Genomic DNA, 27107 nt, shown 5'->3' on the forward strand with positions numbered 1-27107 from the left:
GGTCGGAGGGGAAGCTGGGAACGTTCGATGAGCTATGAGAGTACCGGGTGAATAATAATTGTAGAAAATAGGTCAACTTTCAGAGTTTCCAGTACAGCTCCGGGTAGCGATTATGAGTGGAGGAGGTAAATATTTCTCATCCCTCCCTCGCCCCTTCCAGCCCCATTCGATTCGAATTAAACAGGCAGATTGATTGATTGAATTTTTTATATGATTCGACAATTTTTGTCGGGTTTTCTTTTTTTAATTTCTTATTTCCCTTCAATTTTGTTTATTATTCTTTTTCGTACTATATTCTTTAGAGCTTCCGCTATTATTAATTGATACTGTGTACACAGGGGCGCCGTAATGCCTGACTTATTAGAAGTAGTAAAATTTTCTTTTTTCTTTTTTTTTTTTAGTAGTTCCTTTGGAAGCCATTTTTATTTCCGACTGCACCCGCATCTGTGTACTCGCATCCCTCTTTTCAAGAGGGATGGAAAATGGCGCCAGGAAGAAAACGTGTTTCCGCATAAAATGCTGACAACGACAACATCCACCGGAAGACTGATTTACTTGGAAAGGATACGAGTGGGGGAGGTGGTTCAGGGGGACAGGGATAGGGGTAGGGGGATATACTAATGCTATTGTTCCTTTTTTTTTTCTTTTTGAACAGATTATGCAATCCGGACAGAGACGCACATAAAAACGGATGCATAAGGAGATTGCACGAATATCGTTGAATTATTTTTCAGTGAAAGTTGATAAATGTTTTGTTTTTCATCAGAAAAATGCAAACAGCACTTTTCTCCCGGAGGATAAATTTATCATGGTTAAATTCCTCGAGAATTTATCCGTTGCTCGACGCTTTACAAAACGCCGGAATGAAAATCAACTATGCATCAACACATTTGAGTTTTATGTGAAAAATGAAAGAATTCCAGAGCGGGCTATCATCTGGGGCTACCGCATATACGTGAAATGGTGGATCAGACTCGTGTAAGAATAATTTTATTCTTGTATCGCGTTGGTATAATAATTATAGACGTAATGGAAGAAAGAAACTTTAGCAGTAACTAGCTTATTGTATCGATTCGATATCGATTTGCAAAATTTCGATTTTTCAGTATCTCTGGTAAACGGTCCGCTGGACTTTACACACGGACGCCCTTATACACCTACGGGATATCGTTGATCGTACAAAATTCCCAGGTGAAGTTATTACTAGTGTGCATCCTCCCTCTCTGCTCTACCTCCAATTTCCTCCACCCAACCGCTACGGCTATGGTCATTTACCGGAAGTCCGATAACCTCTCCTGCTATTTCCAATTAAACTGGAAATTTTTTTTCAACTTTTTTCCTTTACATGCTTCGACAGTTTTCGTTCATTCGAAAATTATGGCAGCTGCGTCCTGAACCTTGTGTCCCGTTATCATTTCTATTGACAGTTAATAATAAAGTCGCTATTAAGCATTTGATCGCCTGTGAGTGACAGGATAAAAAAATCACAATTGAAAATGTAATCGATATGGTACAAAAAAATTTTGAAAAAATTTCTGATCAAGACTGAATATTGATTTTTAGAAAAAAAAGTCAAAATATTACTTGTTACTTAAGACTAGAATTTTTGTGAGTTCTCCAGGCTTGTCCTTACCCAGGTGATCGCTGGCAGTGTAACAGGGGCTAAGGGTGGCTTCCATCTTTATTCTCTTCGCGGGAAAAGTGTGAAGAGGAAGAGAGAGGAAGTTGAGGTGGTCGATACGCCGAGAGACAAACGATCGAGGTAGCGAGAAACCTTCCTAGGAAAATCCCATTGGCCAAATGTAGCAATTTTATAAATGGGCTGTTTCGACTTCGTCCCTCATCCCAATCCCTATACCTTTTGGGAGTTGTTCAGGTGATCGGCTTCTGGAGCAGACCTGATCGATCGATCCTGTTTCAAGATTTACTTCAGCTCCTGTGAAACTCTTCCTTCAGACAAACCACAACGGAATCCAACAGATGTAAGACAACATAGAATCTGATTAGGTAAAAGAAAAGAAAAACAAAACTTGAGGTTGATTGATATTAAGTAATTTGATTATTGGACGATGCGTGTTAATGATGGCGTAAGAAATGGAGCGAATGTAAAGTTATAAGAAGTGAGTAAAAAAAGTATGGGAAGGATGTTGAAGGTGAAAAATTCTTTTGATTTACCTAAAATTCCCAAAAAGTTGTTCATTTTTTAAAACTTGTATAAAAGTCTAGTTGCGTAAAGCCTAGGGGTTGTCTGTAATCAGAGTGAACGAGATAAGGGTGGATAGAGGGGAAACAGGGGGAGGTTGGGATCTTTTGAAATCGATATAAAGTAGGAGGGGTTGTGTGCTTTTCTATTTAGTGGAGTTTGCGGTCGGGGCACCCGACTCGTAAAATTGTGCCCCAACACCATTAACTTTCTTGGTCTTTTATTACGTGGACTTTTTGATTGGCCGCTTTCAGGCTGGCAACAATTATAAATCTTGGAGATGGCCAACTTCCATTCCCAGCTTTCTTTTACTGATTTCTTTTGAAGGGAATCTAAAATTATCCAAATTTAACGGTTAGGATGGCATCTCGAAAGGGGTCCGCAACCATCTTAATAAGTGATTCAAAAGAAATGTGGATTATATATAAATAATAATAAATGAATGCCATTAACGCTTATTACCAACTCTCTCAAGAATAAATAGATATAATTTCTACGTAACGAAAGTGAAAATGAGAAATTTTTAATTGACAATCAAAACAAACTGACTCCAGTAGTGCAACCACCACGTAACCATACCTTCTTACTTTCCTGCAGTATAAATCGATCCAACTGTCAATTCGAAGTAGCGGACGGATCTTGAATCATTCATAACAGTCATAACTATGTCTCTTCACGTATTCAGTACAGTTTTTCAGTATCCTCCACTCGTGATCTCCACTATTTTCTAACAGTAATAAGATACTCTCGCAATGCCATTAAGCTTCACGACCCACAATTCCATGCGGGGCACTGAATTCCATATAAGAGCAGGAGGTGGCGCCACACGTCGACGATCTCTGACAGTTACGTTAGCATAAACGTGAACTAAGCCTCGGGACGATTGAATTGTTCGATTGAAGTTCAGTCGACGTGATGAGCCCGGTAGAAGGACGATAGAATTGTGCGCGGATCGATAAACAATTCGTCTCCTCGCGAACTGGTAGGAAAATACGTTTACGAAGGTTTGCAATGACGACGAGAAAGCGACGACCCGGAAACATCAAAGTTAAAAAAAATTTTGACAGGCTGTCCCGCATCATCGAAGGCTTTTAACGAATCTGCGTCGATGCCCTCGTAGGAACGTGATGAATAACGGTGAAGCTTGCAGCTGACATTCAAAGGTACGAAATCCCCCGTAATTCAGGTGCCGATAAAACAATTTATTCACACGTTTAACCAACGTACGACCGTCGAGTCAATTGGCCCTTTCGTTTTTGTCGTTTTACCATAGAACATATCTCTCCCTCTCGCGGAGTATCCAGACACGAGCAATTTACGAAAAAGTGGCTGAAGGACGTTGGGTTCCTACGACGCGGGTAAGGTGAGGTTAGGCTTAGAAGACGGTTTAGAAAGGAGGAAAAAGGAGGCATAGCTGGCGTAGACAGGGTGTCGAGGGTCCGCTTACGCGAGAGGAAAGCATGAAAGCGTGCTCGTGAAAAATTACGGTCAGCTCGGGCAAAATAAACAAGAACCTGGAGCAAATCTCCAGCGGTAAATCAGAAGAGAGTCGATGCTCCCCGCTTTACCCCTCAGCTACAAACTACCGCTGAGCCATTGAGCCAGTGGTTTTTGGCTCCCTCACCCTCTCTTACCATCCTCCCCTTCTGCCACTCTCTCACCCTTACACTTGCCCTTTACTCCTTGTTGCCACTTGCCCTCGTTTCATACTTTTCTTCACCCACCTCTCTCCCATGTCATTTTCTTCGAAAAAGAGACAAAGCACAATACCGTTATCACACAAGGACCACAGCCTCTCCTCTCACTGGAGGTTACAGACCCATTTCTCCAGCAGATATTCCATATAGAATTTTAAACATGTCAAGAGTGGGGCAATCTTTTTTTTTACATATTCCCAAAGGCGCCAAGGGTCTGTTTACGTCTCTCGTTTAATCCCAACCTAGCGAATCGACGTCTTTCTCAAAGTTTGCCTCACCGTGTTATCTCCTCTGTTTCTTTCACATTTATTCAAGTCTCCCAGCGTTCAACCATCGCAGCTACGTATCCGGAGGGCAGGACAATCAAACCGTAAGAAACTGATAGTAGGACTTGCAAAATTGGCTGGCGACTCTCAAACTCTGCACTGGTCACCAGGTTAATCCACGTGGGAGCTCCTGCTAGGATGTTCCTACCCCAAGCCAAATAAACAAGAGTGTATATCCCCATTTCCTAAATCCAAGCTCATCCTTTCTCTCTAGGACTCTACGGTACCCACCATCGTTCCCGACACCCTGGGACTTGACCGAGCGATAAATATTTTATCGCATAGATAACACCGAGTGATATACTACTGACAGGTTGCAGAGTGTACTGGTACTGCTGGTACCACCGGACCACTTTTACTCCCGGCGCTACCGAGATAAACAGAATGATAGTCGGATAAGAATTTTATTGAAAAGGTACAATCCCAAGGCAGCCAATATCGGAGGAAGACAAACAAGGTTTGATAAGAAAGAAAATATTATCAGTGATAACCAGTCGATGGAATTATAGACCGGAAATCAATGTTTCATTTCCGTAATGACGTCACTGTCGCCCACGGCTATTGTCCTAGTGTATATTTAAAAATTTCATCAACAGTCACTTAACAACTTAGCATTGCTACCAGCAGCCGGGACATCCACCAAAAAGCCAGAAGGGTAGACCTTTTGGAGGGTCTATTATTACGTTACCCTGTATTATTCTTATCTGGGCGTGCAGTCGTAGGGGGATGTTCCGGTACTTCCTACTATCCGCCTCCCCCGTATCCGGCTGACTTTAATCGTGTCAGCTTATCGCGCTGCGGATGAATCCAGTTAGCTAAGCGCGTGCGAGCGTGCGTGCTTGCATAATGTCCAGAATGTTTTCTCCAGGGAAGCATGAAGATAGAATTTCATGAAAAAAAAATGTATTAAATAAAATTTCAAATTTACCAAAATTTCACTATTTTTATTTAACACTCGAAAATTCGCATTATCATACTTACCCCGTATGGGATAACCAAAGCCGTAAATCCATAAACCAGACATAAACTGACAATGGTACCAACTAAATTCTCGAATTCACTGTATGGCCAGGTCAAAGGTTATAGTTACTTAGGTGGAAGCAGGAAACGAGGTGGTTTCAGGAATCTGATGATTTGTATGTCTCAGTCTTTAACCCTTCAGACCAATACGACGTTCCGGATTTCAGTGGGTTTAAAAGTTACTGCCAGCACTCAAAGGTTACTACCCCATAATACTGTAAACTATATCTAACCTATTGTATCATAATACATTGATCTATAACGTATAAGCGCCATCTGGAAATACCGCCTCCTTCTCCTCTTTCTCCTTCTCTTCTTCCTCGTCGTGCTCGTTTTCAATATGATTCTCTCTCTCGCTCTCTCTCTCTCTCCTTCTGTCTAGCTTCACCATTACTCGGTATACGTCCTGACTATTTCGGCCATTTTGACTATTCCGACTATTCCGACAATTCATACGATTCACCGGTGCTAGTCAGTTCGGTACACATTGAGCTGTCCATAGACTGTGACTAGAAGCAGGAAAGTACCGGAGCTATACAGAATTGAATCCCACTATGGAAGACTAGTCTGCAAACTAAAACGTGTTGCTACCGACTCCCAGTACGTATCTCTGACTCTGTCGGATGCTCCCTGTAAGCTAGCGTCGAGTTCCTTTGAGGTTGGTTGTTAGAGGATATATATGTATATATATATATAAAGATGGATCAACGTGACACTGCAATAACCTTATGACTGCTGAGCATTTTGTTATAAAAGAAAGTTTATAGGCTGTCTTAAAATACATGTATACCGACCGTTGTCTCTGATCTTTGAATGAGTCCTGTTCTCGTGCCTGAGTATAAATGGGAATGGTGTAACGTGCTTGAAAAAAAAAAAAAATTGCATCCTTATCTGCTACTAAGAAAACTTATCTAAGTGGAATTTCGATTTTGCGGAATATTTTTTTTGTACTTTTTCATTTTGACCTAAAACAGCACGAGGTGCTGGAGATGAAATTACTCCGGTGCTTCAAGTCTGGAGGTATTGACATTGTTGTGAAACTGAAATGGTTTCTATCACTCGTCTGCCAGGGTGCATCAATTTTTTTTATTTTTTTTTTGTTATGTCAAAGAATTACAAATTTTGACGAGTTTATTTTTTTTTATTTTTCACTCTTTCCATACTTCCGTCGTGGACCGACCTCCTCCTTTTTTTAATTCCTTCTTTTACTCAGATGTTTTAATCTTCTGAGCTTGCTCCTGTTCTATACTTTATTGCATTGGGGTGCATCTCTTTCACGGGGAACGAGAGAGAGTGAGAGAGAGAGAGAGAGAGACTGTAAAATTGCGAGAAAAGAGAGAATACAATGTGGATAGCCGGACGCCGAGAGAAAGCTTTTCTATATGAGAGAAGCTTGGGTGGCCTGGATTTCTCAGAAGATACTCTGCTTCTTGCGCAATAACCCAACCTGAGCAGTCTGGCCATCTTCTTGGTAATTCCACCTCTCTGACTCTTTACCCTCTGAGAGTGTGTACGTATGTACGTGTGTATATATATCAATGATATATATATCTGGAATATCTAGATAATATCCAGATAGCTAGTTTCAAAACTCCCCTCTTGAAGAGGGGGTCGTAGGGGACGGGAGTCTCTCGTAGCGTCTCTACAGGAGGCAGCTATTTCCGGGCCGTTGTCATAATTTACGTAACTACATAACTCTTTGTACTTCCACTGATGCAATGGAGAGAGAACGAGGCGCTCGTAAAGATAAAAAATGGCTGCGGTCCACGCTCGGCGAAGAATCCTCCTGTTCTCATTCATCCGACCCCCTGACTGAACTGAAACAGCCGAAATCAGTTAACCAGGGGAAAAATGAAAACAGCCCATAGCCATGGCTATCCGAAGGAGGCCATTAGGGGTGAGTGTGGATGACTGAAACTTGACGTACAATAATATAGCGTCAAGACGTTCCCGAGGGGTAGCGGCAGAGGGTCTCCCCTCCCTTAAGGGGGTAGGAGGAGTATAATACCAAAACGATCCCTGGAAAATGGTTAATTGAAATTTCCATTAAAGAAGGTATCCTCGATAGTCGGGGGCGGACAGGGTATACCGTAGATACAATATAACCAGGGGGAATTGGAGGCGAGGGTGAAAAAGAAAAAGTTGGACGAGAGATTTTTCTCCCTTTTAATTAGTCGACTCTTGTGCCCGCTGGTCCCTTCTTATTAATCGCTCCGGCAGTTTTATTCGACGACGAGAGGAAGAGACTAATCGTAAGAGAGATACCTCTGAAAGCTTCGAGGACCCCAGGTCCTACGGATGGCTCAAGATAACTTTTGTAGCCGCAAAGCCGACGAGGAAACGATGAATCGAGGGCGAACGATTTTGCGTAATTAATTTGAGAAGAGATTGAGGACCCAGTGGGGATGGTGGGGGATGGTCCGTTTAAGAGGGGGATGCAAACCCTTGGTCGCTATACTTGTCATCTTTATATCGCTCTCTTTCTCTCTCTTTTCCTGAACCCTCCGCAGGCTCTCCTGAGCCACTCGAGCGATTTCCGTCGAGCGTTTGCGCAAATCTCTAGATTAATTCACTCCCGCGCCAGGCTGGTCTTGCGTCTTCCTCCCCGCGAATGTCCTCACTTCCTTTTCCTTTCTCTGTGTCCCTTTGCCACATCCTTTTACTCTGTCGCTCTTGCACTCTGTCTCTCCTACCTTCACTCGACACTCTCGGTACTCCCGCGCGGAAAACGGATATCCCGGTCACGTAACTCCCGAAATTCTCCGGCGCAACTAAAATTTGTCGCCATCAGCTAGATGAATATTTATTTGGTTTACGCTGCTGGCTACGTCGGACTGGATGCCCGAATTACTGGGATAGAACGACGCGAGGACTCATTGCCGTGCTTGGTCGTACGTGTCGGCTGTGATGCACCTTTTTTTGGTGCGAAACTCTTCGTAGATACAAAAAGTCGTAATATTTTTCATTTTAGTTCGTTAGTTTTCCGTTATCTTTTTACGCTTACCCGTGGAGCGGCGTGGGGAAAATTTGTTTCGAACTTTCGCCGATCGTCGGTGGTGGCAGCACTGATGCTTTGGCTATGCGTTTTAACGGGCTAGAGGTGACAGTCGTGACTGTAGGTCGAGCGTTGTCGAGCGTTGTCGAGCGATTCAAGTGGTATTTGACAGACGTAAACAAACCGCTCTCATTCCCTACGGAAGCAGTAACGTAAATGAAGCTGAAGTTCTTCGCTTTGACACATTCGATTTCCTGCGAAATCAATTCTCAAATCGAATATTTCAATTGCCGGAAGGATATCAAGCGCACGAGTCTCATCAGTCCTCGAAGCTGTCATCAAGATTTGTCGAAGAAAACGTTCGTGGCACTCTTTTGACGGTAGAGTTGAAATAAAAACGGATTACGTGAAATTAAGGAATTTCTTGTTGGGGATGACGGAGGTGGAATAAATAAGAACGGAGGTCGCAGGAAAATGCTTGGAAAAGTGAAAGGGCGACGATACTCTCTTGGGGTGAAAAGAAAAGTAATGCAACTTACCGCAAGGACTTTCAATACATAACCTCTTACCTCTATATGATAAAAGGACCACGAGAACGTTCGTATAGGAATAATAAGAAGAAATAGAAGACACGATAACAGACTAACAAGATGTCCGGCGTAATGAGGATGTATCGTTAATTTTTTTTTTTCTTCTCTTTTACCTGCTTTTCCACTTTTTCGCCTGTCGCGCATCAGAACTCCTTAGTTTCTCGCTTCACGTTCTCAGCCTCCTGCCGGCACGGGCCAAGAACTTTGATAACTTTGCCAAGCGTGAGGGCTGAAACGAGACTTTGCGACGTCGTAATTTATTTTCCTTCTCTTATTAAAGACTCGAGTATGATTAGAGAAACGTAGAAGCGGTTTGCTGTATCAAACTGGACCCAGATGCTGGATATTAGATACCATTAAATGTCAAATGGATACATAAGAATAATCTTCAAAATTAATATCCTCTTATTTTACCTGAACACGGTTCCATGTTCCAGGTAAAGTAAGAGGGTATTCATTTTGAAGATTTTTTATTTTTTTTTTAGATTTTCACTACAATTTTAAAAATCCAAATATTCCCGTGTCGTTATCGAAAGGACTGATGAAAAAGTACAAAACAAAATTTCCACTATCCATACAGTCACGTATTCAGGTACAGTCAGAGATATTTACATATTCAAATACTCAGCGAAGAACAAGAGATAATATTGGCCCTCGTAGTTGTCGACGACGTTTCCGGTGCATCGCATTGCGCGCGCATCCTACTTCGGACCTGCGCTTCACGTATATAGAAGCAAGACCAAGACTATAGAGGCTTCTCTAGGTGGTAGGCAGTTAATTTTCAGCGTGCCCATGGGAATCAAATAAACTAGCTAATCCAAGATTCCCAGCCAACTGGTAACCGCCATTAATCTAAATTAATGTATGGCCCACTAGTTCACCACCTACTAATCAGGATTCTCATTAATACTAAAATGGAGTGAGGTTATTATGAATTTCTACCGAACTATTTTCTTTTTTTCTTTTTTTCTTTTTTTTTTTTAAACAAATAAAATACACTCTGACGCCGATTCTTTAGGATTAGACAAACGAAAAAAGAGGATCGCATTATGTGAACTTTCATATTTAGACTTTCGCTCTAACAATGTTCGTGCCCACTTAACGACTTTGCGAATTATTTAGTAGTTTAATTAGGAAGGGACCACTCAATGGCTAGTTAATATTGCACGCGACGACTTTTAGTATCTGGATGGATATTCATTTTGTCTTTCGCCAATTCCTGGTCGACAATATCTTGACGCCATTTTTTGTATTATCACTCGAATGATTTTTGCGGTGAATTCGTGGATATGGAAATTTTTTACTCATACAATTTAAAAAAAGAGAGACTGGTTGTTAAGGGGAGATGTAAAGAATGTCGGGGGGAGTGGGGAGTAGGAGTGGGGACAATCGAGAATTCTTGAAAATACAGTGAAGAATATAAACTTCATTAGATTTAAATATTTATGAAGCCAAAGAAAGGTTTCAGCCAATTTAAAGTCAAGCAAACGACGTGTTTCTTTATTCTGGCAGGAGAGCAAGGAAAACGATTGGCTAAAGGATATAGGAAGGTTTCGAATGTAAGATAAAATAAGAGAATACTTTTGACTTGTTGATTTTTCAAGATTTCGTCTTTTTTTGCCATTAAGCCATTTATTTTACCGTTAAACAGAGAAGATTGACGTAATCACGAAGAAGAAGGAATTTCGAAAGATCTTTAGGGAATGAGAAAAGGACTAATACAGAGGGCAGGATAAAACTTCTGAAGAGAGTTAAATCAACGTTAAAGGATTCGAAGGTTTGTAAAGAAAGTTCAAGAAGCAAATTGGTAAAATGAGATTAACGATTCATTACTTTCCTTTTTGTTTTTCCTTTGCGTCCACCCCCCTCCCCCTCCTCTCTCGCCCTCTATCGTTATGAAGTTTATAAAAAATATTGAAAATTTAACAATTTCAAATTTCACACGAATAAATTCAAAAACAGATAACTCAGTATCCTCGTCGCTCCATTTCCACCTTGGTCTGATAAATCACAAGAGACGTCGGACACTGACAACGGCGACGGTGGCGACGCCAGCGGATATCCACTTAAGCTGTGAGAGAACTAGACACTCTACAAAATCCATTGGCTTGATTTAACCGAGAAAAACTTCCACCGAAATAGTCGTAACTGCGTAACTACGTCAGCGTACTGCGAATTGGATCTGTTAGCTCTGAGTTCCTTTTACAGTCTGGCCATTTAACACACTTTCCACTGACAGAGTAGATATTACGTTTCTGCTAATGGTTTCCCGTTTTTATCGCGACGACCAACGAGTTGGCTGCAACAATGGCAGTTAAGTCCCAAGACATTGTTCCCTCGCGACAATTTCACGTTCAAGTAACGAGGCTTTCCACAAGTAGGTTTCAGCGTTATTCTTAGAATCGATGAAGAGGAAAAGCTTTGGTATAAAATGAAAAGGAAAAAGAGAAAAACAAAAAATACTCTTAATATTACTATAAATAAAATACAATGTATGTGATATATGGTACGTGAGCTAATAAAATAAATTTGAATTGTCCGAAGGAACCGGAAGTACCTTTGTCACTCATGGCTTCACTGGTGGAATTGTATGGTTATTATCCAGTGATTTATGTATGTATATGTATATACATATATTATATAGCTAATACTCTATAGGACATAAAGGACTTCTCTATTATCGTAGCAGGACGCTAATGTTTAAATCGATAACAGCGGTGGGTCTTGGCGGAGAAAGAGAATTCCCGAAGAAACGAGAGAGAGCGAGAGACAAAGAGGAAACTGCCGGCGCCCAACCGACCTTGATAGTCCAGACGCAATGCCTCGCCTCGTTACTTTGATATATCTTGCGCAATTAGATTTTTACATTGGTCAAATCAGAATAACGTAATCAGCGGTAGAAAAAGTGAACAAACGAGAAAAGAATGATCGTACGAGAAAATTGGATAGTGGAGAAGCCCGAAAATTTCCTTAAAGAAAACAAATAACTTAATCGTCGGCCATTTTGAAATTGTAAAATACTCTTTGATGACTATATCGAAGCAACTTGACGATAATGTTGTTTATAGAAACGATCGTGTTAGGCTATGTAAACAGTCAGGTAATTTCAAGTATGACGTACCTCCGCTATTTGCAATCTTCAAAATAGCCAACTGCGTTATACGACTGCTCACCAAACTATCTCACTGACTTTTATTCGGTCGTTAGAAAAACGTAGGGTGGCTCTCTTTGGCTGATACGTATTTACGTAATGCCACAATGTGTTTTGTTGCTTTTTGTCCACTTCGTAAAAAGAGAACCCACTCACCAACTATACGATTCACACGTGAGCGTATAAATTTCTTTTAGAGCTGTGAACATCTCGGTCGGTATTCGCGTACTACGCTACACTCAGGAATTCTCGACTGTGGTTGGCGGATGGATGCTCGATGCTCCTCGGCGATAAACCGTTCAGTGAAACGAGGTGAAACGGGATACCTGTTTGCAATAAAGAAAAAAAAAGGAAAAAACAAAGAAAAGTTACGATCGGTTATCACCGGATACATCAGGAAGTATGATCGATACGGAAGAGACGGTAATTTCTTTATCATTGTCATAAAGAGAGAGAGTGAGGTGAAATTATTAAAGCGAAGATACATTAACGGCTTTTCAGATGGTAATGTAGATCCTAGTATGGTTATAGCTTTTTTGTCGTCTTGGAAAACGAAGCCAGAGGGCGTTGAATAAATAATACAAAATAATATATAAAAAAAGATAAACGTCCCGAACCCGGTGTAAGTATTTTACGAGGTAAGTTCTACTATCGTGAAACATCAAGTTAGGTTATCACCTGAGCTACAATGCGTTTATCTTTATCGCCGTTACGTAACAATATTTCATCGCGATATCCTTCGAGGACATCGCACTCTAACCTATAACTTTAGAAGTGGAGAGCGTATATATATATAAAACTTTACGCAATTCCATAGTTGTATCTGGTTACCCTAGGTATCGTTTTTACTACCTTAGTACATTCTTCGGGCTGGATCTGTTGGAATGGAGGTACCTTGTGATTTGGATGAAGTAATCTAAAAATATATATATAGCGTGATAACATCTTTCTGGATTATCGAGGTAAATCGTTTTTGGGTTTTTAATTGAAATCTTTATAATATTATATCACTTATAATCCAATACCGTTATATCCATTTCTCAACGTCTTTTCGAATTTCTCGCAGAAGACAGATTGAGGAAAGTCACAGCGAGTCAGTGACATCTTAAGCACGTCATGGAAATATTTGTGAGTCTGCCAACTGTAAGCGAGTTAAGACTTTGGGGATTTACTCGTAATCTCCCGTTCGAGTGGGAAAACCTCCCTTATCTTGGTATCCCTTACGTAATCTTCCTTTCTTGCTTTTTTTCTGTAGTAGGAGTAAGAAGAGTACGGAGAATCTTAGAGAGAGGTGGATGAGGGTGTTGCTGAAGAAAATTGCATTTTTTGAGAGAAGGAAGTGTAGGTGGTTTTAAAAAAAAATGAGAATAGTCCGGAAGTAAAATGGCGGATCGTTGAGTCTAATGGAGTATGGACAATCCACGATTCGAAATGAAACGTTATTGCTGGTTTTGCGGTCGAAAACTTAAAGAGGGTGGATTCGATGTTTTTTTTTTTGTACGAAGATAAAAAGGAACAAGGGTGCAGAAGATAATGTGGATGCGGGGCAACAGTGCGAGAAATAGAGGAAGTCCGGAAAGTCTCACTAGCGAATACGTGTCGCCGTCTTGTCGCCCCCTAAGTTTTACTAGACTCTTTGCATGCAAATCGGCGACTCCTTGCGGCCGGAAGTGTAGCGCTGGTGTAGCAAAAGATAATGCAATGAATTTTTTGCGTTATGGATAATAAGTATTTTGAATTGAGATGAATTTAAAAGCTACTGTTATAAATTATTTCAAAAATTGGAAATATTGTATCGGCGATAAAAATTTTTTACCACTATTTACGTAGTCAATATTAACCTTTCCTTTGTTTGAAGGCATATCGATCGTAAGTAATGGCTGTATCTCTGAGTTGGAAAAATTGTACGGAAACTGTAAAGCGATTTTATATGAAAAAATATACAATGGATGGCTTAGAATTCTTGATGATTGGGTATAATGACGGGTATGGTCCATTACTATTAGCAACTAGTCCAGTCGCGGTTGGCCGAGTATTATGACAACAATTAAAATCTGACCGATGTCATAAACGACATTGGTGCTTAGTACGGAAGAAAGTCTGTAGTAGACTGCGCTCTCTATAAAAGTCCTAGCTCCTGCTGAATTTGCATCCAGTAGTCTTTGAGTTCTGTAGTCCGAATTCTGAGTTAGGACGCGATGGCAGAACGGGTAAGTGAAATACTGAGATTATGAAAAATTTTGAATTTTCCAAAAAAATGTCAAAAAGTAGATTTTTATTTTTGTTTTTTCGTTCGTAGTTGGTACGACGATTGGCTTTGTACGTGAGAGGCATTTTATTTTTTCAAGTCGACTGCCTATCATTTTCTCGATTATGCGTGTTTCCACCCTGTACATCCACCCGTCGTATTAATTCTACGTAAACGTGCCTGAAGTTCGTAATGACGTAAGAAACGGGCGCATTTACATTTACGTACATACGAAAAGTTGTATAAACCGGAAACGTTGCTAGCAGACAGTTTCGTTGGATCTTTGTATAAATTGCTTTGCCGCTGATTAAATTCTGAGTTATTAAGCGGCAACATTTGCATTTCAAGAAGAATATATGTCGGGGCTAGAGCTTGTTGGTCGACTCTTCCAGGGACTCCAGAAGTGCACCGGAAGTGTAATATGTTATCCGGATGGTTCTGTGCTACAAGAGAATTAACAGTTTAATAGGATCCCAACTATCTCGTGTTCATTGGTGAAGATGAAGAAAGCACCGAAAACCCCTGGACCAGCAATTCCAGTCAGTTTGGCAGCAGGAGAGTCGTTCTTCTCTTAAGCGGAAAGCGAAAGCCGCAAGAAATCGTGTGCAACGTTGGTGGTAGCGGCTGTGGTGACGTTGCTGGCGTTGCTGGCGTTGCTGGTTGCGATGACCGTGGCTCGCGACGATTCCGCCATAAAACAAGGAGTCTACTGGCGATTTACTGAAAATTATCGTTCTTCCGCTTGGGTGTACAGGAATGCGAGCACTCAGTCGGAGAAGTTTCAGGCGTACGTCACATCCGGTGACATCGTGGTCAGCTCCCGTTGACTTTAGGATCAATTTCGTTGCTAGTTTAGATTCTTAGGATCGTCTGTGTTTCTATTTTTAATATAGTTTTTTTTTTATTTACCAGTTACGGCTATTCTTCGCTCTACTCTTGGGGGTAAGCGTCGCGATAAACGTAGACGCTCTTCAGGACCCCAGGACGCGAAATCAAAAAATTCTGCTGCCCGTCCGTTCTAATGGAGATGCTGCTACGATTATTGATTTTCAACCGATTCGAGTAAGTCGGCAAGTTGACCCAACTCTCAAGAATGCTCAAAAGGTATACCTGATACTCAAATTCTAGTTCTCATAGCAATTGTTGCGCCATCTTTGAATGATATTTTTGGGTAGATTGCCGTACGGAAACGACAGCTTCCGATTGGCCAGCCGGCGCCACAAGCTCTTATTGAACATCTCACGCGAACCAACGACGCATCGTTTTTGTTGCCTACGACGGGGGCAACAGGAAAAATCCACGCGAATGGCATCGCGGCTCTGTCGAGTCCAGAAAACTCGTTGGGTGCTAATCTGGAGCTGAAGATTGGTCAGGAGCCTTTGGCTTCCGATCGTATTACTTTCGTAACGCCATCGATTGTCGTTCCTCAAGAGGCACAAAAGAGACATCATGCAGGATCGCATGGTCATGGTCATCATCATCATGGACATGGCCATCATGGTCACCATAATCATGGACATCATCACGGTCACGAACATCAGCACGGACATCATCATGATCATGCCGAGAAGCACAGTCATCATGAAGACCATAATCACAAACATGGACATCAACATGATGAAGGTCACAAACATCAGGAAGACCATCATCACAAACACGGGCATGATCATAAGCATGGTCACAATCATCACGAGGATCACAAGCATAGCGAGGATCATCATCACAAACACGGTCATGACCATAAGCACGGGCATGACCACAGCCATGAGCATAAACACGGTCATGACCACAAACATCACGGTGAACATAAACATGAGCATGGACACGAACATCATTCGAAACATGAACATCACGAGGAGCACAAACATCATGGCGAGCACCATCATCATCACAAACATGCGCATCACAATGAGCACCATCATCACCACGACCATCATCATATCAACGAGCATCACCATCACCATACACACAAGGAAACCGAGACCCATCATCATCATCACGGCCATGATCACAAGGAGGATCATAAGCATGAGCATAAGGAAGACCATGCTCATCACCATGGACACGAACATACGCACGGACACAAAGAGGAACACAAGCATGGTCATCACGAAGATCATCACCATGGACACGACCACGGTCACAAGCACGGACATCACGAAGAACACAAGCATGATCATCACGAGGATCATCATCACAAACATGGACACGATCACAAGCACGGTCACGAGGAATCTCATCATCATGGGCACCACGAAGATCACAAACACGATCATCACGAAGAACATGATCACAAGCATGGTCACGAACACAAGCATGATCACAAAGAAGATCATCACCACGGGCACAATGAAGAGCATCATCATTCTCACAGCGAAGATCACAAGCATGATCATCATCAAGACCACAAGCACGGACACGATCATCACGAGGCTCACAAACATGGTCACGAACATAAGCACGGTCACAAGCACGACGAACATCACAAACATAAGGAAGATCACCATCACAAGCACGGCCACGATCACAAACATGGACACGAGCATCATGAAGAGCATAAGCATAGCGAAGATCATCATCACAAACACGGACATGACCATCATCACAAACATCACGAATCTCATAAGCATTCCGTTCACGAGGGTCATTCTCACGGGCATCACAGTCATCATGGTCATCATGGACATCACAGTCATCATTTTGGCGCATCACAAAAGCACGAACAGTTTGTTTTCCCAGAAGAGAGCGCTCCATTGGGAACTGCGGCAATTATTGTTACCGCTGCGCCTGCTACCACTATCGATGATACCAGCCGCCTCTCGTTTGAACTTGGTGATGATGCCGATGCTGATGTTGATGCTGATGCTGATGCGGATGACAATGTTGGAATCATTTCCGGTATCCAAGATGGTCAGACTGAAAAAAGCGAAATTTCAAGGATTGATATTCCTGGCGGAGCATCCGTCATACAAATCTAAACATCGTCTGACCAATTGCCTGGTAAATCTCCTCGGTTGGATAGAGATTAGTTGAGTCTTGCATTACTCAACAAGGATCGAGGCTTCCAACATGGTAGCCGTTAAGCCTATAAATTTCCAGAAGTAACCTCTGGAGGATGCTTCGCAGTCCGTAACGTCTTTTATTTTTTATGTGACATTATACGCAATCAACTAGTCGTTTATACCGGCAGTCCTATAAAACCGATACCAAGATCGTGGAATTGGACAGATGAAAGAAATTCAGATCACAGAAGGACTCAAGTAATTTCTATTAATTAAGGAAAAAAGTATTATTTTTGTTCATATACTTTAATATTCATGGTTATTAGAAAAATAAAGCTTGATCATCGTTTCTCTGGTTCTTTTATTTGACGCTGATGATAATCTATACGACAGGAAACTCCATGCACGTAATTCATCTCACAATCGAAGCATGAGGAGGGATAGTACGCGCGCTTTGCCGCGCGACTCGCCAAGAAGTTAGAATTGCAAAATTAATTTGATCGAAAGTTTGCGAGGCGGAGCCCATGTCTACGTCGCGCGGCTCTAAAGTTTCCTTGCTTTTTTTTTCCACGTTCATAAATAATTCACCGAGCAAATAGCAAATACTTTAATTACAGTCGGTCGCTACTTGATAATCTTTAACTATTCGCTTATTATAATTTCTAGTCCACCTTAACGGGCCGTATACATTAGCAGTTTTTCAAACGTTCTTTCGTATAACGATTTTTTGTTATTTTTCAAAAACTGTCTAACCACTTAATAATAATGACAGAGATTATATTGGTTGCATAAAAAATATGTAAATTGTATACAATCACATTTATATATTGGCGTTATATATTTTCCTACCGAAATTTTAAAATTTTTCAAAATGTGTAAACGCATATCGCGTGTTACGTATCATCTACTGAATCTGTTACCTTAGCTAAATTCAAATAACAGGTGTAAACGATGTGATGGCATGCGATGCGATATGATGCCCAGCGTCGCGACGCTATATGAAGCAGTCAGTGATACGTGGGTTAATACTGGCGGATGCTTTCACTTCCGGAATTAAGGTGTGGCGATCACGCCAGTCACCAAGTTCCAAGATATTAATTAATATCCGGCTACGATCGTAAGGGACGTATTACACAGTCGAGTAAGCTAAATGATCCATCAACTTTTGACTTTATCATCTGCAGGACGTTCCACCAAACGAATTTCAAGTTATACCTTTAATCCATCTTGAATTACAGATGTTCAAATACCCAAAGCAACGAAAAGGATGGTCAAGTTAGCAGACGAAAAATTCTTTCTATAACGTCTGTCCAATGAGATTAGACCTTGGTGTAATTTTCTATAGGTGGCGGCACTGGCAACAGTAATAAGAAATCATGGCGACCATTGCCACGCGTTACGAGGTTTGAGGTTTTGTGTCGGGATACGTGAGAAACTCTTGAATGCCAGCCATTTGAGAATGGCCGTGCTTGAAGTCAGAAGCTTTCAAGAAGCTCCAATCAATTGGTTTTTACGCTTCGCGCTAAGAAAAAGCATTGGTTGCTTACGAATGGTTTCCCATCCCGTACTACCATTTCTTTACTTGCACTTAGGCCTAGTTCTTCTGCCATTTACTACACCACCGTCTACGATTACAATTTCACGTCAATTCATCTTCCTATAGATATACGGTATGTGCTTTATGTTTGTTATAAATATGAATTTTCTTTCTTGGTTATTTTTAAACATAAGGTACTTATAGAGAATAACAATTTTATGACTCAATATGTATCTATTGTTAACCAATGATATCGTAATGCAGGTGACAATCAGATTCGTAATGTTCATTCGACTAAGCAGCCACGTGGCTCGTTTCATGATAGTGTAAAATCGAATCAAAGTGGACACAGTATCTATGTATGTATCACGGCATGCGTAAGCCAGCCGTTTCAGCCAGCCAGCCAGCCAGCCAACCAACGGACCCGCAGACGTGGATGTTAACACGATTTATGGGTGGGTAAAGGCTTTTCGAAATTTGCATTAGGTAGCCAGAGCGAGGGTCACGAAAGACTGGAGAGAAAAGAATGAGAATAATTCAAGCGGAAATACGTTTTACCGGAAGGCTAACACTGTACTTTGAAAAGTATTTGATTTTTTCTTATTTTTTATAAACCATCCAACTTTATTACTTATTGATATTTATCGACGACGACGACATCTGTTCGGAATTGAATTTTGCCAATAGCTTTTGATCGTTTCGAGTTTTTTTTAACGTTTAGGTCAATCTTCATATTTATATAGTCTTTGTTCGGCGTGAAAAACGTAATGCAGGGTAAAAGCTTGGAAATGTCGTGGCTCGTTGCTACTTCTGGACACGAGAGGAATGGAAAATTGTGGATGGACGGAATGCGCATGCGCTTACAGACAGGGGGAGTTTCTGGCGGCCGTGGCGGTTGGGTCTTCAACTCGCGTAGACGAGACAGCCAGTGGCAGTTATCGCGTCGCGACGCTCGACGTTGTTTCGGGACGTCTTGTAGCACCTCGTGACAGAACAATGACCGATTTTATAAGACGTCTATGGTAAAAGTACGAGAGAAACGTTAGACTAAGAAAGACGGTTAAAACTTTTCGTGGAAATAAGGTTGATCGAGCTTTTTGACTTGACTGAAATTCAAAAGTTTTTGCTTGACAATGTCATCACAGTGCTCTTTATCATGAATTATTCTAGTGTTTATAGAGAACATTTAAACAATGAATAAGCATCGTACCAGTGATGTAAAAAATATCGTTGACAACTGTAAGAACGTGAGAATGACTATCCTTTGTTCGTGAATTTGTTTCGTGGTTTCGCTATGAGACGTTGACAAAGGTGAAAGGTAGAATAAAAAAAAGGGGAAAAAATGGTGAGAGAATTGTAGCAGGTTATCCGATCGGATTTTCTCATTTCCTGGTTGCGCGAGATTTATGTCTCCCGTTGGTTCAGTGAGTCCTATTCTCTCTCTACTCTCTCACGCTTGTTTCTTCCAGAAAGAATAATTCTTCTTGGCATTCGTAAAATCTTAGTTGGAAGATTTTAAAAATTCTCAAAAGTTCCGTAGCGATAAATAGTTTTTCCGTGTTTTGAATGATATCAGTGATACAGAGACGTAAAGTGAATTCGAGGAAACAGGAAAAGACAATTTAAACGACATAGGAAACTGCCGGCAAGTAAATCGTGTATTAAGGATGGCATGAAAGAGACATAAGAATGTAGGGAACACGAAATATATCAATTTACAAGAGGTTATCTGAAGCTTGTAACTAATAAGAACAACTCGGGTCGAACCGGTAGCGACGGCACCGGGTAGCACATTGCCTGTATAAAAATGCCTGAAAGTGCCAAGGAGTCCTTTACATATTTTCGGTAAAGGACTCTCGTGAAATTCCATCATCGATGAACGAATTACTCGAATAGCTCGGATAGCTTGGATAACTGAGATAACCCAAATAACCGAATCGATCGATTATCTCACCTCGCCGATACATCGGAGGCGTGGCATTCGTTGGTTCTTAAATTTTCAAGAAAAAGAAAAATCAAATCACGTATTAATCTGAGACTGTAACGAGATTACTAAGCACAAAAAGTTTACTAGAAAAAGAGTAAACAGACAAGCGATACAGCAATCCCTGAGACGCTGCTTCCAAGAAATTAAAATCTCTCTACGTCTTCTCCATCTTGAGTCGGCCACGTGATCTTCGGAAAAGTTCTAGATCACGTTATATTGTCATGTAGTGGAATAAAAAATTGTACCACAAACTTGTATTCATCCTTCGCTGACGAGATTAACGAAGATAAATGGACCAGTGGATACCTAAGAGATAGATCACATACATATATGGATGCAGAAAACAATTAAAAAACAAGTGAAAAAGGACATTGGGTATGTAACGTCGAAGATTGAGTGTCAAAAGACTATTCGGATAAATGAAATAAAAGGTTAAGTAAAAATTAAGTCCCAAGGCGATGGAATAAAGAAGATTCGAAAAATATTCATAAGAAAAAAAGTTGGTGAGCTTAAAGCGAATTCGAGAGTGTCCCGCGAGTAAGACTGATGTGTCTGAGTCCTGAGTGAAGCTTAAGGCGTGACGTTCAGGTCGATCAGTCTGTGATGGCATGAAGACATTAGTAAGGAGGTGCCGGCCCAGCGAGGAGGAGGATGAGGATGGTGGTGGGCATAATGGTGCTGGGTCAGCTTCTGACGAGGCTTCTGCTTGCGGCCCATGCTGGGGACAGACTTGCAGCAGCCAGAAGGATCTTGAGAGACGTTCCACTGATAGATGGGTGAGTCGGTAAAAATTGTCTTAAATCATCCACCGTCTTTGTTTTATATATTCGTATAATTTTAATAAGAATTTTCTTTTGTGTTTTTGAAGAATTCAACATCCACGGTATTTCTCACTAGAATCCAAAGGAGCCTGAGATTGTGAATTTGTTAAGTACATTGTGCGTCTAGTCAGCCAGTGACATTAACACGTGATAGAGAAATCTGGGAAATTTAAATAGACGCCGTTGAGAACAATGTCCTGCTAATGACGTGCAATGAAATATTTCATGTGCGTGCCCGTAATTACACCGATAATTAAGCTTCCCGTCACGGCTCGACATTGGCCCTTAGCTCGGTATTAGTATAGGGACAGAGAATTGTACTGGTACAATTATACTCCATACGTAGAACGTACTACAATAGTTTGAAATGCCTGAAGTAGATACATACGAGAGAATGATAGTAAATTTTTGAAAAGTCATTAAAAAATTATGACCACATCGTATAATATTACCAGGACAAGTATAAGTGATACCGAACGTATATTAATGCCTAAGAATTATTCCCAGAAAATTTTGATGCGCGATCAAGTATTAAATGTACAATTTGTTTGTAGGTTAAATATTATATGAAAAAATTGTAGCGTATAATGCAACTGCCACAATAATTACGTAGTTCGCAGTGTTTATGGCATTCATTTTTGCGCGGGAATATTTAATTACCGTAGCTCGTCACTAGGGAGGGTACAAAGCGCGGCGTCGTGGTGCGTTGGAATATTCAACGAGGAATGGGAAAGCGAGGAAAAAAGGAGAAAGAGCGATAAAAAGCAATGGTGCGAATTTTCATGGGAAAAGTCGTTACTCCTGACGCTTCCCGTCGGGCCCCAGACACTGCGGCCTTACAAATCTACTGGCGTCGTTTCGATGAATCCGAATATTCTATACGTTGGGTGAGATAAAGGGAACGGTGGAACTAGTGGATCGAAGGCCGTACGTGTGCGAATGGATGAAAGAATCGGATTGGGAGAAATGATAAGAGTCGATGAAAACTGATGTATCATCGACAGGGGGAAGTGTCTGTTGTAAGATTAAAGTAGTAAAATTGTAAATTTTCCATCAAACGTATACACGAGTTTCCATGTACGCAACAAGTATGTCTGTTTAATCTTGACATAAGTTTACCAAAGCTTCTCTGCTTTGACTTGGGAAATAGGCACGTAATAGGCTATGCTTAAAGTCTTGCGAGGCATAAGGCAACCTAATGGCGCTTCGAAAGTTAAAAGCAGGAAAAAGGATTTGGGACGGTGTTCAGAGTTAAGTATAGAAAAGGGTCAAAGTGGCTTGCGACGACGTTGGCAAGCGAGAGCAGCGTTAAAGGACGCTCGCGTTTACTTAAATTTACGCACATTTCTTGTTTTCTCTTACTTGGTCGATCTCTTTATCTCTTGCTTGTATCTGGCTTTATATCTCTCTTGGCCATTGCTAAGCGCTTGTTAGCAGCCTCCTACTAACCTAACATCTTGGAAAGTGTCGACTACCATCACACCCCTTTGTGCTGATCTCTAAATGGCGGCGCTGTGAACGACGGCGACGACAGACGCCCCAGGAATCCTTGGTGACCTCGTAAAATCCATCTTACCATCTTAAATACGTCATTCTTATTCCGGTACAATCAACCAGAGGAAAAAAGTAAAACCACTTACATGGAAACTTCGAAATGTCTTATTTCCTGTAATATATCTTTTCTTCTCTCTTTATTCAATGTATCACACGATTTAGCAAGTAGGTTATATTCGGCTTGTTGTCCTCTGGTTGGCATTGTAATATTTCTGTGCCAGTTGATTCGCGATACTTGAGAGTTCGACAGGTAAATTTGTTAACGAAAAATAAGTGTAAGGGGAAAAAACCCGATAGAAGTAACTGGATTATCCGAATTATCATGAATCGACTATGCGTAAGCACGTAACTGGTTTACAGGGCTACAGTACGGAATATGTATTGTATATAGGTATAGAGTAGGTACAAGTTAATTTTGAGTCTACGGCGCTAGGCGGCGCTGTAGTAGACGATGCCATCGGTATAGTACTGGGGTGCACGAGTTGCGGTTTATGGAAGGTACAGATAGGAAGTTGCCCAGGAATTAATGTCAGGTTCCTGCAACCGCCTCAACTAACTTCCTTTCGAGTTTCTTGAGTCCACTCAAGCGGACGTAGTGGCAAAGTGCTTGCTGGTTCTGTACGACCTCATTAATTCTCACATACTAATGGGGACTGAAAATGAAAAATGAATGTATAAAAAATCATAGAGTGGCAATAGTTTGCAAAAGATCTTCAAATCTTCAGAGTTTTGACACTTGCGGTTGGTAAAAAGAAAAAAAAAAAAAAGGAAAAAAAAATTAAGGAACGAGAACGAAAAACGAAAGAAGAATCAGAGGAATAAAATTCAAATAATAAAGAAGCTGCTCTCGCATTGTTTCAGGCACAACGACCTCCCTTGGAACATCCGGAAGTTTCTCAAGAACCAGCTCAGGGACTTCCGGTTTGATGATCTCAGGGAGACTCATCCGTGGTCCCGAAGCGCTTGGAGTCATACGGATCTCAGACGACTCAGGGAAGGGATGGTCGCTGCCCAAGTAAGTACCAGCCTAGGTACCACGGTAATTATGGAGATACCGACGCCGACGCCATTGTCGCTTTCGTAATTACAAGAGGTTGGATTAGTCGATGGAACTTCTAATCGCTCGACTTTCTTTCATTTTTACCAACTGAAGTGGCGTGGTATCACGTGGTTGGCTGTAATTAGACAAGAGTGAGGGTCAGTAATTAATTTAAATGAATTTTTCAAAAATTACTAATAATCAAATGCCTTACGACAAACTGTCGTATAGCCCTCTCTTATTGTATCTCATATAATTTTTCTTTCTCTTTTTTCTCTTCCTTATGTCCAGTTCCTAATGCCTGACGGTGGGACTCGTACGAGGACTCTTGACTCGATGAATCGCGGCATCAAGCTAGCGTCACCTCGAGTGTTGGCAAGGCCTCACCATAACCCCGGAAATTCGATAGCTTCCCCTTCCTTCCGGTTCTCCTACTCCGTCAACTCTACCGGCGATGTCATCTCTCAAGTTTCGTAATGGAGGACTTGTGTGACGAACGAAACGAGGCGAGACGAAATGAAACGGAGCAAGCGGGTTGGGTGGCAGGGGGGCGTAGGGGGGTGGCAGGGTGAGAAAAGGAGGCGAGGAAGGAAGAAATAAGGAAGGTATAGAGTAAAGAAAAGAGATAAGAAATATATGAAAGGAAAGGAAATTGCGTTGCCACGAAACTTGGCGCTATTGTCAAAGTCACGCGGATACAGAAAAAGATGTGCGAAAGAATTTCCAAGCAAAGAGATAGAAAATTTGCGAGTTGGTAGATTCGATAGCCACCCTCCTCCCCCATTTGCCACCCCTGCCACCGCATAAGGGAACATTCTTTGATTAATATAGCTGTCGTTCTTCGACATTGTGGAAGTACGTGACATAAGGCTGGTGGTTAGAAAGTAGGGGGGTGGTCAGAGAAGTAGGGGATGGGGATGAAAATATAGGGTTGAGGAGTCAAAGTGGGGGGTACCCAGAGCTTCTGCTTAATAAAAGGTTGAGGAACGTAATAGAAGCGACTTTTGGTATTAATAAAAGGGTGCTTCTAGGTGGAGCAGGCTTTAACCGAGGATCAATGGGAAACAGGAAAAGCCGATGACGAGTTGACAATGACGTATTTACTGTTGAGGAATAGCTTGAAAAATTGCTAAATATTATATACTGATGTATCCATTATACTTCAAGCTGTCCAATTTTATGATTAGAATTAAGAGCGATGCGTCAACTTTGACCCTGTTGACTGTGTATGCATATCTGTAGGCTGTTCTAGCTCGTACCATAGTGTTACTGGGTATCTTTTAACGTGTATGTGTATATATATATATTCGTACTTAACTGTATAGTATCCTTGGGAGAGTAAGTAGCCTAGGGCGCTGAAGGATGGTACAGCCCGCAGCATCCACTCTTGACTCGATTCATCACTGTCGCGGTTAATTTAGACTTTAGACGTTGTATATATACACGCACACCCCGATAGAATGGGAAATCCCGTAACGCGAAAACGCGCCACGGTTTATGTAATCATTGATCGCATGGACCTCGGAGTCTGAGTGGTTTTGAAAATTTACGAGTATTTATCTCACGTGTATATCAGTCGAGACGTAACGCCGCCCCTGGGAAATTGTGAAAATCAGACCACGAAGTTTTGGCCGAGTGATTCGCGAGGATTTCACAGTTTTCGCGTATCGTCCTGACGTATACCTTGGGTGCACGTAAAACTTCGTCGGGGATACCGACCGAGCGTTATAGCCAGGAACGTTTGAAACGTGGAATATCCGTGAGGTGCGGAACGTTGGAATGTGGGTTGGACGCTGGGAGAACGGGAAAGTGGCAAGCTTGATCGAGCCCCCCGGTGCTGCACCGGGAACGCTGGGGGGCTGCTTTTATCGTTGCAGTTACGAAACTTCGAAAGCTTCGAGATCCAGCGTGTAGTACTGCTTCCTCTTTGAGTAGCCTCCGCCATCTTGAGATTCTCTAGGATATCGAAGATCCATAGTCGACATTTATTTTAGTTCGGGCGTTCGAAGCGCCCTCTGTAAATCGAGCGAGGCGTTATAACCTCAAAATATGTCAAACTATTGAATCGGGACGATTCGAAACTTTACTATCGTCACCGATTGTTACGAGTCGTTCGTAAAATTCATAGTGCATTGTGGGATACGTGCGATCGATTTGATATTAACGCGAACGTGGTATAATCATAGCTTTACGTAATCGTCCGACGTCGTATAAAAAAATTGCTCCACTCCGTTACTACGTATTTCTCTCTTTCTTGTTCTCGGGGTATTAGAGCGTTTCGTATCCACGTAGCGAGGACGATACGTAGGAACAATAATGGCGCTGCGGAGATTGTTGGGATTCTAGGGATTGCTGGGATTACCTTGGTGCAAGTGTACGGCCTGGGATGCATAGAAGTAGGAAGCGAAGCGAACGAATGAAACTCGAGATCTTGACGTTTGACTTTTGTTGCAGTTCTGGTCGGCGTACGTGCCATGTTCCTCGCAGCATCTTGATTCGGTCCAGCTGGCACTCGAGCAGATTGACCTAATACGACGTCTGGTCAACAAACATCCACAGAGCATGGTACTCGTTAGCAGTGCCGATGGTGTGTATTACCGAATCAACACGTTGTTAAATAGCTCTTAGAAAATTTGATTTTATTAAAATTAACGTTGCTGTTATTGGTTGTTTTTATTTTTCAATGTTTAGAATACGAATCACCAGCCGATTGAGACTTTTTGAATATTTTCCTCGTCAATCCCAGCCTTTGTCTTTCTGGATATAGAAAATCGAAGAACAAACGACATCGTGTATCGAGCAGTACGTCAAATTTCCGTGCTCGAAGAACATTTGTTCGAAGCAGAACGATTCGACGTAAATTCTATCGGATTCTCTGGCAGCCAGCCAGACCAAAGCGAAGGAGGGTCGAAGGTGGCTGTTACCCCCCCCCCCCCC

General features: G+C 41.7%; 3 protein-coding genes and 2 long non-coding RNA genes across 14 annotated transcripts in view; 4 read left to right on the top strand and 1 right to left on the bottom strand.

Annotated features, from left to right (window-relative positions):
- The window catches only part of LOC107271690, a 3757-nt gene extending 1987 nt beyond the window's left edge, over positions 1 to 1770 (top strand). For 3 of the 7 annotated variants that reach the window (XR_003060972.1, XR_003060974.1, XR_003060969.1), the window contains 2 exons: positions 402 to 978; positions 1107 to 1245. The gene's annotated coding sequence lies outside the window, so the exon portion shown is untranslated. Of the gene's footprint in view, positions 1 to 16; positions 126 to 401; positions 979 to 1106; positions 1246 to 1621 lie in introns of those variants that run through there. The other 4 variants (XR_003060971.1, XR_003060970.1, XR_003060975.1 and 1 more) reach the window with 4 other exon arrangements.
- LOC112494949 lies at positions 1293 to 4220 on the bottom strand. The gene is made up of 4 exons (XR_003060978.1): positions 2783 to 4220; positions 2176 to 2535; positions 1634 to 1999; positions 1293 to 1417 (listed from the first exon to the last, which is right to left on the bottom strand). It is a non-coding gene; the product is annotated as an uncharacterized LOC112494949 (long non-coding RNA).
- A 7956-nt stretch (positions 4221 to 12176) lies between these two features.
- Positions 12177 to 13786, top strand: LOC112494950. The gene is made up of 4 exons (XR_003060979.1): positions 12177 to 12405; positions 12484 to 12620; positions 12819 to 12944; positions 13049 to 13786. It is a non-coding gene; the product is annotated as an uncharacterized LOC112494950 (long non-coding RNA).
- Positions 13787 to 14140: 354 nt separating this feature from the next.
- Positions 14141 to 17543, top strand: LOC107271674 (sarcoplasmic reticulum histidine-rich calcium-binding protein-like). Its single transcript, XM_015747919.2, has 3 exons — positions 14141 to 14192; positions 15143 to 15334; positions 15406 to 17543. The coding sequence occupies exons 1-3, from the start codon at positions 14181 to 14183 to the stop codon at positions 17206 to 17208; spliced, it is 2007 nt and encodes a 668-aa protein (XP_015603405.1). The 5' UTR covers positions 14141 to 14180; the 3' UTR covers positions 17209 to 17543.
- A 2049-nt stretch (positions 17544 to 19592) lies between these two features.
- Positions 19593 to 27107, top strand: part of LOC107271733 (dipeptidase 1) — a 21853-nt gene continuing 14338 nt past the window's right edge. Inside the window, exons 1-3 of one of the 4 annotated variants that reach the window (XM_025088907.1) lie at positions 19593 to 21532; positions 23993 to 24146; positions 26625 to 26757. In XM_025088907.1, coding sequence (XP_024944675.1) covers positions 21408 to 21532; positions 23993 to 24146; positions 26625 to 26757 — 412 coding nt within the window. In that variant the 5' untranslated portion in view covers positions 19593 to 21407. The remainder of the gene's footprint in view (positions 21533 to 23992; positions 24147 to 26624; positions 26758 to 27107) is intronic. The other 3 variants (XM_025088908.1, XM_025088910.1, XM_015748080.2) reach the window with 3 other exon arrangements.

This window comes from Cephus cinctus, unplaced genomic scaffold, assembly GCF_000341935.2.
Source record: "Cephus cinctus unplaced genomic scaffold, Ccin1 Ccin1_scaffold1034, whole genome shotgun sequence".
Lineage (NCBI taxonomy): Eukaryota > Metazoa > Arthropoda > Insecta > Hymenoptera > Cephidae > Cephus > Cephus cinctus.